Source organism: Eptesicus fuscus, chromosome 8 (assembly GCF_027574615.1).
Source record: "Eptesicus fuscus isolate TK198812 chromosome 8, DD_ASM_mEF_20220401, whole genome shotgun sequence".
In the NCBI taxonomy this organism is placed as follows: Eukaryota; Metazoa; Chordata; class Mammalia; order Chiroptera; family Vespertilionidae; genus Eptesicus; species Eptesicus fuscus.
The window spans coordinates 41,519,015-41,537,073 of record NC_072480.1 but is presented as its reverse complement, the minus strand read 5'-3'; the positions used below and the strand labels follow the sequence as shown (position 1 = coordinate 41,537,073).

Below are 18,059 nucleotides of genomic sequence, written 5' to 3'. Positions count from 1 at the left end.
TTCTTATTGTATAAAAAGAAAATGATGATATTTGTAAGAGTTCTACCTGGGAAAAACAGGGAAGGCTGCTGGTACTCTGAGGGCTTAGGGGAGTAATGTCTAGGGCATAGTGGAGAAAAATTTCCAGTAATAAACTATGTAATCTTAGACAAGTACTTTTGGGCTTGGTCATAGCTGCCAAACCTGTAAAAGATCAGAAATTAATTGTTATCTTCCTTTCTAAATCTTCTCTGTAGCCTTGAGTTAATGGTCATGCCTGATCATCCATGTCTCAGAGATTAGTTAATAAGAGAAGTTGGAGTTGTTCCTGATGTATACTTCCTGTCAATCTCTAGGTCTTCCCAATTCTACTACCTTTTCTTTAAATTCAGCTCTTCTCTTTTCCATTTCTCATCTTCACTTATTCTATCCAATTGTCTTCTAACCAATCTCTTTGCCTCATTCCCTTTTCAACCATAATCTACCCCACATTAAAACCACAATTAAAAAAATATCTATAATACCTCCCCAAGTCCCCAACTGACAATAGGGCCTTTTAAAATCAAATCCTTGCCCAGCCAGCATGGCTCAGTGGTTGAGCTTCAACCTATGAACCAAGAGGTCATGGTTCAATTCCCAGTCAGGGCACATGCCCAGGTTGTAGGCTCGATCCCCAGTGGGGGGTGTGTAGGAGGCAGTCAATCAATGATTCTCTCTCATCAGTGATATATCTCTCTCTTCCTCTCTGAAATCAATAAAAATAAAAATATATTGAAATCTGACCCTTTCCTACCTTACCAGCTTCCCCCACTACTCTCTATGAACTATACAATATAGTTAATTACAAGTTCTTACATATCCTGAACTCAACTTGCTTCATATCTGAAACACCCTATAAATCTTGAAATAATAAAATATTAATTAAGGAGTAAACATATGTGGTAATCACTTATAAAATAAAAAATACAGTTAACAATAAAAGACAGCCAACAAAGTTTCATTTACAATTATTTGACAAGTTAAGATACTGAAAGAGTTATACTTTCAGAATAGTCTAACTGAAAAGACAAAGTAAAATAATCTTTTAAAAATATATATATATTTTATTGATTTTTTACAGAGAGAAAGGGAGAGGGAGAGGGAGCTAGAAACATCGATGAGAAAGAAACATCGGTCAGCTGCCTCCTGCACACCCCCCTCTGGGGATGTGCCCGCAACCAAGGTACATGCCCTTGACCGGAATCGAACCCAGGACCCTTCAGTCCGCAGGCTGACACTCTATCCACTGAGCCAAACCGGTTTTGGCAAAGTAAAATATTCTTAAGTTTTCCATTAAAAATTATAAAGTTATCTGGTAACACATGAATGAAAGAAGTCTGTTTAAGCACTAATGAGGACATATACTTTTTAAATGATGAATGGAGCCTCTGTACACTAGAGTTCCAATTCACCTATTGTAATTATGTATACTCAACTAACTTTTGTAAATAAACTGAGATTTATGAATCAGAAGTGTTTAATATCACTCCCAGATTCTCCACAAATTTCATGCTTATGCCATTAAAGTTTCTTTTGAGTACAATGATAAATTGTGATCAAGATGGTTTTTATTGAAATGGTGGAAAATAAAAATCACTAAAGCAATACCAATTACACTTAAAAGCATATTTTCTATCTCCTTACTGCTTCTCCCCCTTACAAATAATTGTAAAGCAATGTGAATTTCCATATTCTGTGCAGCCTCAAGAACATAATGAATACCTCTAACAAATTCATCATTACCCTTTTTACAGCATCACTATGAGAATAGTTCTATCTGTGTTTACAACCATGAGACTACCTTAGGTAAAGGTAGTTTTACTTCCTGGAAAAACTTAAATAATGAGCTGAATTTATCTCCCCTTACTTTATTATCTCACAATATTCATTAGGAACAGATAGTTAGATATTTTATGCAGAATTTTAGATTTAAAAAATGGCATGCAGACCCTCTATGTCTATGCTGTGTCATTAAAAATGATTTAAATGCTATGGAGACCAATACTTAAGAATAAATATATATTTTGTAATAGTACCTTTTAATGATGATAACTAGTTCCATAATGCTAAAAGTTGGCCTTTATAATGCTCATTTTAGTTGAATTGTCAACATAATAATAAAAGAATTTTTAAGTATTGCACATAGGCAAAAAGTATCAAAACAACTACCATTTATCTATAGCTTTATAATGTAAAATGTACTTTTCACATCTCATTTAGACCTTATAGGTCACCCTGTGAAATAGTATTATTAGCTCATCTCTCTATGTATATAAAAGCCTAAGCGATCGTTATGACTGGAACAACCAGAACTACTGGTCGACCAGTCGCTATGACACGCACTGACCACCAGAGGACAGACGCTCAACGCAGGAGCTGCCCCCTGGTGGTCAGTGCACTCCCATGGGGGAGTGCCGCTCAGCCAGAAGCCAGGGTCACGGCTGGCGAGTGCAGCTGCGGTGGCGGGAGCCTCTCCACAGCAGCGGGTGCAGCGGGCCGGCATGAGCACGAGCAGCGCGGTGCCTAGCCCCAGCTTGGGCTCCTCCCTGGCTGCCTGCTGCTTGGTGCACTGCTACATCCCCAGAGGGGTCCCGGATTGCAAGAGGGCACAGGCCAGGCTGAGGGATCCTGTCCCGCCCCCCCCCCACACACACACACACTAATCCGTGCACCAGGCCTCTAGTTTCATATAAGAGGAAATTAAACTTCAGGGATATTAAGTGATATGTTCATTCAGCTAGTAAGTGGTAGAGCCAGAATTTAAGTTTAATCTTTTGCTCCAAATCTTTTTCATAATATACTCCCATTCAAGGAATAATTATTTTCCTCCAAATATGTAAGAGGGTCTGTATGTTCTCATTATATAATACCAATTAAGCAAGAAGTTATTTATATAATATATCTCACCACCAGAGTGACTTTCACTCATTTTTCCACAGCTTAGAACTGGCATTTTAAATCAACTATAAAGTACAGAAAAAGACAAGAAATGTAATTCACAGACTGAGTCAAAGCATACATACACACTATAATCTCAATGACAGCAGTTCTTCCTTATCCATGATTCAGTTACTCACAGTCAACCATGGTCTGAAAATACTAAATGAAAAATTCCAGAAATAAACTGTTCATAAATTAATTGCATGCCACTCTGAGTAGCAAAATGAAATCTCATGCTGTCCTTCTCCATCTGGCCAGAGATGTAAATCATCCCTCTGTCCAGTGTATTGACACTGTCTATGCTCCCTGCCCATTAGTCACTTACTAGCGCTCTTGGTTATCAGATTCACTGTTATAACAGTGCTTGTGTTCAAGTAACCCTTATTTTACTGACTCATGGCCCCAAAGCACAAGAGTAGTGATGCTGGCAATTTGAATATACCAAAGAAAAGCTGTAAAGTGTTTCCTTTAAGTGAAAATATATGTATGTACAGAAAAAAAATTTGTATATATAGGGTTTGGCACTATTCATGGTTTCAATAGATCCTGGAGGTCATGGAACATATTCCCTGTGGATAAGGGAGGACTACTGTATAGTATATTTGCCATACCCAAATACCCACGTTTTTTCTTGGCTTATCTCTGCCCTCTCTAAGTTTTTATCTCTTCTACTTTCTTCCTCTTCCCTCTCAACCCCTTAATTTCACAAGTATGATAGACTGCAGGGGCAAATACCAAGATTAGATGGCATGAATTTTATCTTTCCTTTCCACATGTAAGATAAAATGAAAGGCTCTTTCTTAATATCCCTCAATGTATAGACAGCAAACCAAAGGCAAAACATAGTGCTCTAATCTCATCATTTAACTTTCTTCTAAAGATATTTATTGGGGGAGAAGTAAGGAGATTAAGTATAAATATGCAAGATAAATATTTCATGCATTTAATTCATATTGTAATAGCACACTTTGAGAAGAGACAATTGACACAATTATACATCGAAGTCCAAAGCAAGTAATTAATTTGTCCAGACATGAAAATATCTAAATGCATAAACTGTGTTTTCTAAATCTTATGTTTTATAAACAAGGAATACTAAGATCCTTTCCTTAATGATTTATAAGTTGTAAGATTTCAAAAGAAATAATTTACAATTTATTTTAACCTTGTAAAAGACTAGTGAGACCTAAAATGTAACTACAGTTAAATCCTGCCAAAATGGTGAAAATATGATTCAAAAAGATTCAGCCACATAAAATATTGGGTTGAATTATTGTGACATTAATAAAATGATAAAGGTGAGCTTATACAACTAGCTGGCTAGGAGTCCCTGTGCAATTCAAAGCCATTTGGACCAGGTTATAGTTTAGCACCACCTGGTGGCAACTGTCTATAGTAGTTTTGAAATCCATGAGGTCACTGGTTCCTGTGGCTGACTAGGGTTTCCAGGACAGCAGCCCCAGTCCCAGCAACCTCCTGATTGGGTGGTGTCCATTTTGATGTAGATATGGAGTCAAACAGTGGGGAAAGGGTAACCTCCCAGCTTCCAGAAATGGTTCTGTCAGCTATTTCACAACTACCTCTACCAATTATCTTACAGAACAGGGGCTAATTAATTTTTCTAAACTTGTATCACCATGGGATGCATTTTAAAGGATTTTTAAAAACCAACAAAAACCAAAAAAGGAATTCTTACCATTTGCAACAGCATGGATGGAACTGGAGAGCATTATAAGCCAGTCAGAGAAAGATAAACATCACATGATCTCACTCATTTATGGAATATAATGAACAACATAAACTGATGAACAAAAACAGATCCAGAGACAGAGAAGCATCAATCAGACCGTCAAACCTCAAAGGGAAGGTAGGGGAGGGTGGGGGTAAAGGGGAGAGATCGACCAAAGGACTTGTATGCATGCATATAAGCCTAACCAATGGACACAGACAACAGGGAGGTGAGGGCATGAGTGCAGGGTGGGGGGGAGGGGGGGGGGCAATGGGGTGATAAGGACACATATGTAATACCTTAGTTCAATAAAGAAAAACAAAAACAAAAACACAACCCCCCCAAAAAAACAAACAAACAAACAAAAACACACAACAAAAACTAAGAAATCAGAAAATTCTCAAAATGATTACATATCAAAGTTTATGTGGATTGTTTAGAAATAATCATGCATGTTATCATCAAAATAATTCCATAAATTTTAAGGTTAGTAAGTCAGTCAATAAAAGCCTACCTATATAATAAAAGCATAAGTGACGGTTACCGCAGAACAACCAGAACTACAGGTCACTATGATGCGCACTGACCACCAGAGGGCAGATGTTCAACGCAGGAGCTGCCCCTTGGTGGTCAGTCCACTCCCACAGAAGGAGCACTGCTCAGCCAGAAGCCGGGCTCATGGCTGGCGAATGCAGTGGTGGTGGCAGGAGCCTCTCCCACCTCTGTGGCAGTGCTAAGGAGCAGCAAGCAGGCGAGTGGTAAGGAGCGAGGGGTCCCAGACTGCGAGAGGGTGCAGGCCAGGCTAAGGGACCCCCTTAGTGCACGAATTTAGTGCACCGGGCCTCTAGTAAAATCCATAACAGAACTGAGCCACAGAACTAAAAGTATGTATTTGTAAAACAGAAATAATATCACCTATGGATCTATATCATGTCTAGATCTTTCTTCTGTAATTTAGAACTATATATAGTCAACTTTTTGATTTGCCTATTTCAGACACTTCAAATGAAACTAAGTTTATCATCTTTATTGATTAAAACCATGTCTTTTTCTAATGTTTTAAAAAGCACATCACTGTCCTTGCAGTAGCTCAATCAAGAAATCTGATGATGATGAATAGTAACTTTGTAGTGCATACAACATATCAAATTACGTTGTACACCTGAAACATGCTATATAATAAAACCCTAGGTGGCATTACGTGCAACGTCATCACAATATGGCCGCTACAAGATGGTTGCCACAAAATGGCCACCACAAGATGGCCGGCAGGCGAGGGCAGTTGGGGGCGAACAGGCCAGCAGGGGAGGGCAGTTGGGGGCAATCGGGCCGGCAGAGGGCAGTTGGAGGCAACTAGACCTGCAGGGGAGGGCAGTTGGGGGGGACCAGGCCTGCAGGCGAGGGCAGTTGGGGGCGAACAGACCAGCAGGGGAGGGCAGTTGGGGGCAATCGGGCCGGTAGAGGAGGGCAGTTGGGGGCAACTAGACCTGCAGGGGAGGGCAGTTGGGGGGGACCAGGCCTGCAGGGGAGGGCAGTTGGGGGTGATCGGGCTGGCAGAGGAGGGCAGTTGGGGGCAATCGGGCCAGCAGGGGAGTGCAATTGGGGACAATCAGGCCAGCAAGGGAGCTGTTAGGCATCAATCAGGCTGGCAGAGTAGCGGTTAGGGAGTGATCAGGCTGGCAGGCAGAAGAGGTTATGGGCAATCAGGTGGCAGGCAGGCAGGGGAGAGGTTGGGAGCTAGCAGTCCCAGATTGTGAGGGATGTCTGACTGCCAGTTTAGGCCTGATCCCACAGGTATCGGGCCTAAACTGGCAGTCGGATATCCCCCAAGGGGTCCCAGATTGGAGAGGGTGCAGACTGGGCTGAGGGACATCCCCCCATGCACGAATTTTGTGCACTGGGCCTCTAGTATAAATACAAGAAAGGAACTGGAGAGCATTATGCTAAGCAAAATATGCCAGTAAGAGAAAGATAAATATCACATGATCTCACTCATTTGTGGAATATAAAGAACATCATCATAAACTGGTGAACAAAAATAGATACAGAGACAAAGAAGCATCAAACAGACTGTCAAACTACAACGGGAAGGCAGGGGAAAGTTGGGGGGAGGGGTAAGAGATCAACTGAAGGACTTGTATGCATGCATATAAGCATAACCAATGGACACAGACACTGGGGGGGTGAGGAATGTGCTGGGGGGTGGGGTGGGGGAGGCTGTGGGGAGGTCAATGGGGGAAAAAGAGGAGACATATATACTACTATTTGTAATACTTTAAATGATAAAATAATAATTAAAAAAAGCAAGCAAGCAGCGAGAAACCTGGTGATAACCTTAACTTCTTATCACTCTCCAATCCAAGCCAGACACTGAATCTTGTTAGTTCCACCTCCTGAACATTTTTCCAATCTGGCCCATTTCTCTCCATCCTTGCTGCTACTAATCCAATTCTGTTATCACTTCTCATCTTGATAATGAAAACAACCTCTAAAAGTGGCCCGTCTATAGCCTTATATAACACCAATCTATTCTCCACATTACAGAATGGTCTTTTAATATGAAATCATATCATATCACGTATATTCTTAAAATTTATCAGTAGTTCCCCACTGGTTCCCTCTCCTATTTCATCACTTGAAATTCCCTGCTCCTCATTCTATGTTCTAGCCCTACTGAATTATATTGTTTGTTCAAAAAGTTTCACGTTTGTCTTGCCTCCAGGTTTTTATACATGCTATACATTCATCTCCCCAATTTCTTTCCCTGTACAGTCTCACTCTTGTCTTCATGTAGGTGTTAGCCTGGTATTTCTCACTCCACAAAGTCTTCCCCATTCCTGCCAAGGCCGGGTTAGATACACCTTGAATGCATGTGGTCTCATCCTGCTGTTTCTCCATTATCATCGTACTCATCACCTTTTCTTTATTTGTCTTACTCCTGCATTAGATGACCAGCTTTGTGAAGGCAGAGCCACCACTGTATCTATGGTATCTAGCATGTACCTGGCATATGGTGGGTCTCAATAAATATTGCTAAGTAAGTAAATGTGCTGCTCTGAGAGCATGAATGTAAACTTTCCTAACATCAACCTTAGTCTGATTTAAAGTCTTGCTTGTTGGCAAAGATCAAAATATCATACACCCACATTGTGCTGATAAACTAGTATAACAATTAAGTCAATTTCAAAATAATTTTCCCACTATAATATAAACTTTCAAAAGCCATATGAACTATAATGATGGTATGTAAAAACAACTGTCATTGAAATAAGAAGCATTTATTTTCTCCTAATACTGCCAATCACTAAGGAACCTACTATATACTGATCTGAAAGTAACTGCATGAATAAAAATCCTTCTTCAAGATTATTTTACACTAGTGGCCCTGGTGCACGAAATTTGTGCAGAGGGGAGGGGGTTCCCTCAGCCCAGCCTGCACCCTCTCCAATCATGGACATCCCTCTCGCAATCTGGGACCACTGGCTCCTAACCGCTCACCTGCCTGCCTGCCTGATCACCCCTAACTGCCTCTGCCTGCCTGCCTGCCTGTTCGCCCCTAACCCCTCTGCCTGCCTGCCTGATCTCCCCTAACCTCTCTGCCTGCCTGCCTGATCACCCCTAACTGCCTCTCTGCCTGCCTGCCTGCCTGATCACCTCTAACTGCCATCCCCTGCCGACCTGATCTTGCCCCCAACTGCCCTCCCTTGCCGGCCTGATCTCGCCCCCAACTGCCCTCCCCTGCCAGCCTGATCTCACCCCCAAATGCCCTCCCCTGCCGGCCTGATCACCCCTAACTGCCTCTGCCTCGGCCCCCACCACCATGGCTTTGTCCAGAAGGAAGTGGGATGTCCAGAAGATAGCCAGTCGACCCAGTCTAATTAGCATATCACCCTTTTATTAATATAGATAGATTATATAGGATAGGATTGCTTAAATGGGGGGGAGGCCTTTTTCAGCAGGAGGAACTCTTGGCAGACAAAAATACATAATCCCTATATCTGGACTGATAGCCAGCCATATGCACTATACTGCCAAACCAGTCATTAAAAAATTGAACTGCTTTCTTACAGCTTACACCAAACAGCTGTTGCCCTTAAAATCCCTCCTCAGCCACCACCTTAGGTTCTGCCTTCGAAGTTCACCCAGATTAGGTTCTGATTGGTCAGTTTCTATGCCAGTAAGCATCAAAAGCTCTGCCTCCTAGGCAGCCACTGGCTCCTCACACTTCACCCAGATTTGGTTCTAATTGGTCGGTTTCTATGCCAGTCAGCATCAAAAGCTCCGCCTCCTAGGCAGCCACTGGCTCCTCACAGTTCACCCAGATTTGGTTCTGATTGGTCGGTTTCTATGCCAGTCAGCATCAAAAGCTCCGCCTCCTAGGCAGCCACTGGCTCCTCACAGTTCACCCAGATTTGGTTCTGATTGGTCGGTTTCTATGCCAGTCAGCATCTCTGGGCCTATCTCCGGGCCTGATCAGAGAGGCAGGGCTGATCAGCAGCCCCCGTGGAGGCCTGTAGAGAAAGAGTGGCACGGCTGCTGGCCAGGCCCGGAGAGAGAGAGGCAAGGGCTGATCAACAGTTGTCATGGAGGCAATGGATCAGACCCTGCTTCTCTCTCCAGACCTCTCTCCAGGCCTGATCCAGAGCCCCCTTGGCAGTCATTGCTGGGTCGCCGCACCCACAGTGGCAGCAGTCAGTGCTGGGTCGCCCCGGCAACCCAGCACTGACTGCAGGACTGACTTCTGGTCAGTCGAGCCTTCGGTCGTTTTGGATGTTACAGACCCTGGGTTTTTATATATTAGGAGATGATGTCTTTCAGGACTAGCAGTTAAATGAGGCATATGCAATATTTCATATTATTATTCTAGTTTTTTAATATTTCCTGAAGATTTTAGGCATGGTTATAAGAAGAACTACTAGCATCTGTTAGTATGCTCTAATTTCCTTCCTTTCCTGTCCTCAATCTGAACTGAAGTAAGGGAAAAAAGAAAAGTTACCAGAGTAATAAAGGGGTAAAGGGAATATCAGAGTAAGGAGGCCTAAGGTCTGATAAATCATGTTCTAAACTAGTTATCAAAGATCTTCGAACTTTAATGTTCCATTATATTTATACTTATGATAATATTTTATTAATGCATTTAAAAAGACATTATGTCACAGAAATAAAGCTTAATTTTAAAAAATCTATGTTTCAAATAAAGAGAAAAAAATGTCACACAAATTTCCTACTTTTTTTTTTTACCTGTTTTCCCGTTCATACATTTCCTTAGAGGCATTTCGAAGTTGATCAATTTCTAGATTCGTTTTCAATTTGATTTGTTCTAGTTCATCATGTAGTTTATTTTCATATTCGGCTTTATAATGGTCTCTGCAAGAAATCAAAGGAATATCCATGAATTTATTTTTGTAAAAGAAATAGGTTTGGCTCAGTGGATAGAGCGCCGGCCTGCGGACTGAAGGGTCCCAGGTTCGATTCCTGTCAAGGGCACATGCTTGGGTTGTGGGCTCAATCCCCAGTAGGGGGGCGTGCAGGAGGCAGCTAATCGATGATTCTCTTTCATCATTGATGTTTCTCTCTCTCCCTCTTCCTTCCTCTCTGAAATCAATAATATATATAATACATATAATATATATATATATATATATATATCTGTGTATATATATATAAAGAAATAGGTATTTACCCTTCATGCAAGATTTTAATATGTCAAATATGGTCTAAATATAATGTTGCTTGAAAAACATAGCTGTTACATATAAAATTTTGTAATTCCTAAAAATATTGTTTCAACTAGTTCCATCTAAGATTTCCTTTTAAACATTCTGTCTTTAAGGCTTAGTTACTACATAAAATGTTAGTTAACTCATTTTGAATAATTACTCATCTTAAAGAGTATTTTACTAATAGTTTTTAATGTGCATAGCTAGAGATTTGAAAATGGACGCATATGGAATGTCCTTCATTTAGAAATATGAACTGGCATGGTACAGGCTGACAGACAAATAATACAGTGTGGGGCAAAAGTAGGTTTACAGTTGTGAGTTTGTGAAGCACAGTTTATTGTTGCATTATTTATTAATTATTATATTATTTTCCATAAGAACTGTAAATCTACTTTTGCCCCACCCTGTATTAAAAAAACACACACATATAAACAAAATGACTCTGACTCTTTAGAAAACTTTTCCTTCAAAGCACAACTATAGCCACTGTGATCTCTTAGCAAAGTCACAAAACATTACATAGGGGATTAGCAGGAGCATACACATGAAAAACAGCACAGGCTAGGGGAAAAGGTATGAATGTGTGAAGTCTTAAAGGATACAATTGAGAATTATTTTAGTTTTTGATGTGCTAAAAACAAATGACTCAAGGACTATAAGGGCTATTGGTACAAAGGAACTCTAATAGCTTGTACATCTAGTTGAAGAGAGAGGACAGAATTGAAATAGAGGGGGTCTGAGTCCAGAGCCTGTATTTTCAAACAGTATGCAGTGCTGTCTTCTTGTTCTTTTTGTTTTAGTTAGGAAAGGTCAGCCTAGTTAGATTTTCTTCAAAAAGATACCTCGGTAGAGATACTTATGTGCTTTCTTTCAAAAATACTTATATAGAAATCTTAGTCATAGGGAATCAGAAAGGTTATGTTGTAAGAAATAAAATAAATAAAAGTGGCTACAGTATATGTATACACCCCTACATAAAAGAAATTTGGTGGTTGAAAAAGCCAAAACGTCTTAAGAAAAAAAATCAGTTAGAATAGAGAACATCTTATAAGGAAACAAAATGAACTATTATCTTAACATCATCCTATAGACCTTAAAAAAGATCACTATTCTTCCCTAAGGCAAAAGTTCCCTCCAAGAAGCTGGTGTTACTTTATATCTATTTATATGTAAAGTAATGTAAATCTTGCCTGGATGTTACATATTTTTCATACATCTCTTCTCTAGCTTTTTTGGTTTCTTCCAGTTGAGCTTGAAGTCTTTCAAGGCGGTCCTCTTCATGGGCACAGCGAACACTGAGCTCCATGTTTTGGCGATTGAGATATTCTTTATCCTTCTGCAGTAAGGTAACCGTTTGCTGCAAGGTGGCTACCTACACATACGTAGAGACAGACAGTGTTCAGAGCAATGTCTTACTTTTCAAGGTTTACTGTAATATTTTCTTTCATTTGTGCTTTCACTAACCACATAAAAAGGGCTAATTGTTGCCTTGCCATTTTTCATCCAAACACAGCTACTAAAGTCCCTTCTTTCTGGCAACTACATCAAAAAGGAAAAATGTCCCTCCCACAATTCTGCCCTATGCCCACATCACTGTACGATAAATACAAATGACTCTATAAGCTTACCTCTTTCGATAATTCACTTCTTTCTTTAGCTTGAATTGTATGAGAGGCTTCAAGTATTTCATGTTTTCTCCTTATTTCAATTACTTCCTGTTCAAGTGCATCACGTTCACTGAAAAATTCAAATACACATATACATTTTACATCCCTTTTTATAATGGATATTTTTAAAGTTCAGGAAACTGAACAGAGACATTAGCAGTGGTGCTTCAGTGTCATTCGATAAACAACAGAGTATCTGATTTTCAAATTTAGAAGGACTCTGTTCAAGACCTTGTTCAGATACATACGTATCAATTTATCATCTTTAAAAATATGTAAATTATACCAGTCAGTAAAATAAATAATAAAACTTCCTAAGGTACATTCTGGTATCTTTTCACTATCATCTTCAACCTTACCTTGAAGCCAAAATTTTAAAAAAGTATATATTTTTATTGATTTCAGAGAGGAAGGGAGAGAGAAACATCAAATGAGAGAGAATCATTGATTGGCTGCCTCCTGCACACTCCCAACTGGGGCTCGAGTCCGCAACCTGGGCATGTGCCCTGACTGGGAATCAAACTGTGACCTCCTGGTTCATATGTTGATGCTCAACCACTGAGCACACTGGCCGGGCAAAGACAAAATAATTTTTTAAAATTCTTTATTGTTTGAAGTATTACATATGTCTCCTTTTTCCCCCATTGACCTTTCCGTAGCCATTCCCTTCTCCCCGCCCAAAGCCAAAATTTTTAAAGAATTTGTACATGGCTCCAAGCTTTCAGTTCAGGGTCAAAAAGGCCTTAACTCATCACTCAGATTGCATAGCAAATACACAGGCAGGTTTCTTATGACACTTTTATTCACATGTTCTTTATAATTACCCAGAAGTTTTAATTTTCATATTCAGACCACCTCTTTCTCACCAACAGTAAGAGCAAAAATTGAACCACACCTATAATGGGTTTAAAAAAAAGGAGCAGAGCCCTAGCCAGTTTGCCTCAGTGGATAGAGCATTGGCCTGTGGACTGAAGGGTCCCAGGTTCAATTCCAGCCAACGGTACATGCCCAGGTTGCAGGCTTGATCCCCAGTAGGGGGCGTGCAGAAGGTAGTTGATCAATGATTCTCTCATCATTGATGTTTCTATCTCTCTATCACTCTCCTTTCCTCTCTGAAATCAACAAAAATATATTTTTTTAAATGAGCAGAGAAATAAATTTCATACTCTTAACTTACCTTCTCCAGTTAGAATCAGTTCCTTTACACTTTATTTCATCTACCCACCTGGTGTTTTCATGGAGAGGGCTATTAAGAATTGTTTTATTTTTCACTAGATTTTCAATAACTCATTTAGAAAGATTTTTTTCTTCTAGTTAACAAAGTATTATGTTTATTGAGAAAAGTGAGCAAAGCACAAGTTAAAAAATAACAATCATCCATAAACCCACTAACTAGAGATGGCTATCAGTATTATATTTTGGTACATATTACTTTGTTTTGTGCTTTTACATGTAAATGTTTTTATTGTCACAGGTATTAAGCATGCTTCCTCTGCTATGTTTTTTTTATGCACAATTATAAAATCATGATATAGCAAAACACCCAGGAACTTGCTATCCACAGTTGACAACAGTTAATATCTGTCTATATTTGGATTAAAGTTTTTTTTTAAATATATTTTTTTATTGATTTCAGAGAGGAAGGGAGAGGTAGAGATAGAATTATCAATGATGACTGGCTGCCTCCCACAAGCCCCACACTGGGGATTAAGCCTGAAACCCGGGCATGTGCCCCAACCGGGAATCAAACCTCAACCTCCTGGTTCATAGGTCAACGCTCAACCACTGAGCCACACCTGCTGGGCAGATTAGTTTTTTTGTATGTGTGTTTTTTAAAGATAGAACACTATGATTAAACTTGAAGTTACCTATATTTTCCTCACTGTTCTTATATCATTCCTGAGATACAATGATGAATTTAGTATTTCTTTGCTTTTTCTTAATTCCCTGATATGACAAAACAAAACACAGCTTTAATTACTTTATAGATAACTTTTTTTTATTGTTGACACTATTACAGATGTCCCCCATTTCCTCCCCTTTTGACCACCACCACCCCTTACCCTTCACCACACTGTTGTCTGTGTCCATGGGCTATGCATTATGTTCTTTGGCTAATCTCTTCACCTTCTTTTATCAAGTCTCCCCAAAACCCCCCCTATGTTTTTTACATACTTTTACTCAATAATTGGTAACATTTTGTCATTTACTTTGTATTATTTACTAAATATTTGTCATACTTATTCTCTCTCTGTTGTTCATATATATGAATAAATGTATACACATCTACATACAAACACATGTTTATACATGTACATATGAACACATACATATGCACCCTCCTCAACTATTTAAGAGTTATATGCAGACGTTAAGTCCCTTTATCCCTAAATAATTCATTCTGAATTACCTAAGATTAACAATATTCTCTTATATAATCAGAATATCATATCAAATTCAAGAGATTTAGCGCTAACATAATTATCTAAATATACAATCCAGTTTCAAATTCTGTCACTTGTCCCAAAAATATCTTCTACGGCAAATTCTCCCTGGTCCAGGATCCAACATATTAGCATGCATTCCATTTGGGTGCCATCAGCCTTTAGTTTCCTTTAACCTTGGTCAGTTCCTTAGCCCATCTTTGCCTTTTACAACATTGATTAGATTCACATTAAGCACTTTGGGCAGGAATACTATGTAAGTGATAGATACTGTGTTTTCAGTAGATCACATAAAGAGGCAACATGATGTTACTCTATCCATTGATTGGTGATAGTAGCTTTGATCATTTGCCCAAGATGGTATCTGCTAAAGTTCTAAATATAAAGGTACCTTTTTGCCCTTTGCAATGAATAAGTAATCTGTGGGAACATACTTTGAAATTGTATATTCTGTTCCCTAACATACTTTTTTTTACCCAATGGTTTTAGCTTCCAATACTTCATAGTAGTATTATGAAGCTAGAAAATGGTAATTCTAATACACATATATATTTATTGTTTAGCACTCATCTGTAAGATCCTCTTTATTAGCATGTAGTCAGGGATTCTTATTCTATTCAATGAATATTGCTAATATTCATTTTGATATTTAGTATTTAGCCAGTTGGAGCCCCTTTAAACTAGCTACTGTGGTGTTGAATTGGAATTAGAGATATCAGTAAGATCTTTCCATAGTGTGTTAAGCCATCCTTCCTATTCCCTCTCCATTGCCTCTGCTTAGTGAAAGGGCTTAGAAACAATGACCAATGTAGCAATGACCAGCACCCAATCTTAATTTTTGAATAGTAATCCCCACTAAAAGGAACCAGGACTCCTTAGAGAAATAGCTGAGGCAATGAAATTACAAAATAAAACTGAGAACATTATTTTATGCCAGAAAGTAGGAAACTGCTTTTTGTTTCTTAAAGTAAAAAAAAGATGATTGGCTGCCTTTTGCTTTTCAAAATTAAATATTTTGTATTTAATTTACCCATACATTAAGGTCTTATTTAATGATTTCGACTGCTAGACAGAATTACATTGTAGAAATAAATCACAATTCATTTTCCATTCCACTACTGAAAAGCATTTTAATTCTTTCTAGTAATGATGCAATTAACATCCATATACTGTTTCCTTTTGCACATATGTGAGAATTTATAAAGAACATAAAAGTGATTTTTTACCTCAAAACATTTTTAAAATTTAAATTCGTTATTGTTTATCACCCCAAAACATTTAAAAAAATTCTTTCTATTGAGTGAACCAAAGGGTTTACAGTTTGAGGCCCTCTTGCTTGTTTGTTTTTCTGTTCCATTTTTAGCACATGAATATGTTTATCATATTTTTGTTATACATATATATGATATAATGACCCCCCCACGCACATCATCAACCTTCAATAATTATCAACGCAGTTCACTTATTCTTCATTCATGTCCACTAGATTATTCTAATTATCATGCTTTTTAATATTCTCTTTCCATATTTTATCTATTATTGCTATCCTATATAATAAAAGCCTAGATGGCGTCACGCCCTCATGGGAAATCCCTTGTGCGACGTCGTCACAAGATGGCCGTCACAAGATGACTGTGCACATAGCGGAGGCAGGGCCTTGCGGCTGCTCCATACAGTGAGGCCTGGGGTTCCTGCGGCTCTGCGTGGCACAGAGGAGGCTGATCCCGGAGTCTCTGCCACCTCGCGCAGAAGAGGGGGGTCCTGGCAGAGGAGGTGGGTCGCGGCAGAGGAGGGCAGTTGTGGGTGATCAGGCTGGCAGGGGAAGGCAGTTGTGGGCAATCAGGCTGGCAGGGGAAGGCAGTTAGGTGTCAATCAGGCTGGCAGGGGAGCAGTTAGGCGGTGATCAGGCTGGCAGGCAGGCAGGCGAGTGGTTAGGAGCCAGTGGTCCCGGATTGTGAGAGGGATGTCCGACTGCCAGCAGGTGTGTAGACACCCCCGCCCCCTGGCACAAATTTCATGCACCGGGCCTCTAGTCTATAATAATAAAGGCGTAATATGATTAACAGACAGCCGAACGACCTTTCAGACCAAGCCAGGGCTGCAAGGGCTGAGGCAAGCTGCTACAGCTGCAAGGGTCAAGCCCCTTGCAAGAATTTCGTGCATCGGGCCTCTAGTAGATTATATAATAGCCAAGAGGATATCAAAACACCAACTCAAAGTATCATTTTACCATCACAATCTATTTTATTTTTAAATTATTCTTTTGAAATCCAGCTTTATTCAAGAGCCGACTGAGTGTAACGCTCATAGATTTCATGTTCCAATAATTACTGTATTTTGACATAATAATACCTACATAATAATACATACTAATGTTAGTCACGGTAGGAGAAGGAGAATCAATGTTATATCCCAAAATCCTTGCAGATTTATTTATGGTGCTATACAATTTACAAAGCATTCATTCATTTTAAAAATACTCATTGAGTGACTACTGTATTTTAAGCATTATTTTACCTACAGGTAGATACAGTAGTAAACAATTAGAATCATCTCTCTCTTTATATATACAAATACTTTCATAAATATTCCTTTATTTGATCTTCTTAGTTTAAGTAGCAGATATTTGTATTAGCATCATCTCAGAGATGATAAATCTTTGGCTTAGAATGATAAGAGATTTTCCTAAGGGACATATAGCTAAGTAGTAGTTCATTAATGGACAAACAACAGAAAAGCATATTCCAGTAAAAGGCAAATTACATGCCAGAGCTACTTAGTAGCAATACATTGGGAAATATATTCACAGAAAATATTATTTTCTGAATAAAAAAAGAATGCCTTTGTCTGAAAAAACTTCAAATAAAACTATAAAGTATTTAAATTGATTTCATAAAATAAAAATAATCAAGTAAAAATTCAAACATGGGATTTTACTGAGTTTCTATCTTCTAAGACATTATTTTTAAAAAAAACCAGCAGCAACTTCTAAACAAAATAAAAACAACTGATATAAAAAAAAATTTAAACCCATCAAACTGCCAAAACGACATGCTTTTAAAATGTAATGAAGAATAAGGTACATGTTAGGAGAATAAAAAGATAAACCACACTCTGGAAGAAAATATTTGCCAAAGACATATCTGATAAGGAACTGTAATTCAAAACATACAAAGAACTCTTAAAACTCAACAGTAAGAAAACAAACAACCCAATTAAAAAATGAGCCAACGACGCCAAAACCGGTTTGGCTCAGTGGACAGAGCGTCGGCCTGCGGACTGAAGGGTCCCGGGTTCGATTCCGGTCAAGGGCATGTACCTTGGTTTCGGGCACATTCCCAGTGGGGGGTGTGCAGGAGGCAGCTGATCGATGTTTCCCTCTCATCGATATTTCTAACTTTCTATCCCTCTCTCTTCCTCTCTGTAAAAAATCAATAAAATATATTAAAAAAAAAATGAGCCAACGACCTTAACAGACACCTCACCAGAGAAGATATACAGATGGCAAATAAGCACATGAAAAGATATTCCAAATCAT

General features: G+C 39.1%; 1 protein-coding gene across 1 annotated transcript in view; it reads right to left on the bottom strand.

Annotated features, from left to right (window-relative positions):
• The window catches only part of PIBF1 (progesterone immunomodulatory binding factor 1), a 203,066-nt gene that overhangs the window by 145,643 nt on the left and 39,364 nt on the right, over positions 1–18,059 (bottom strand). Inside the window, exons 7-9 of the mRNA XM_054719848.1 lie at positions 12,039–12,147; positions 11,601–11,782; positions 9,929–10,054 (exon numbers count right to left, since the gene is read on the bottom strand). Coding sequence (XP_054575823.1) covers positions 9,929–10,054; positions 11,601–11,782; positions 12,039–12,147 — 417 coding nt within the window. The remainder of the gene's footprint in view (positions 1–9,928; positions 10,055–11,600; positions 11,783–12,038; positions 12,148–18,059) is intronic.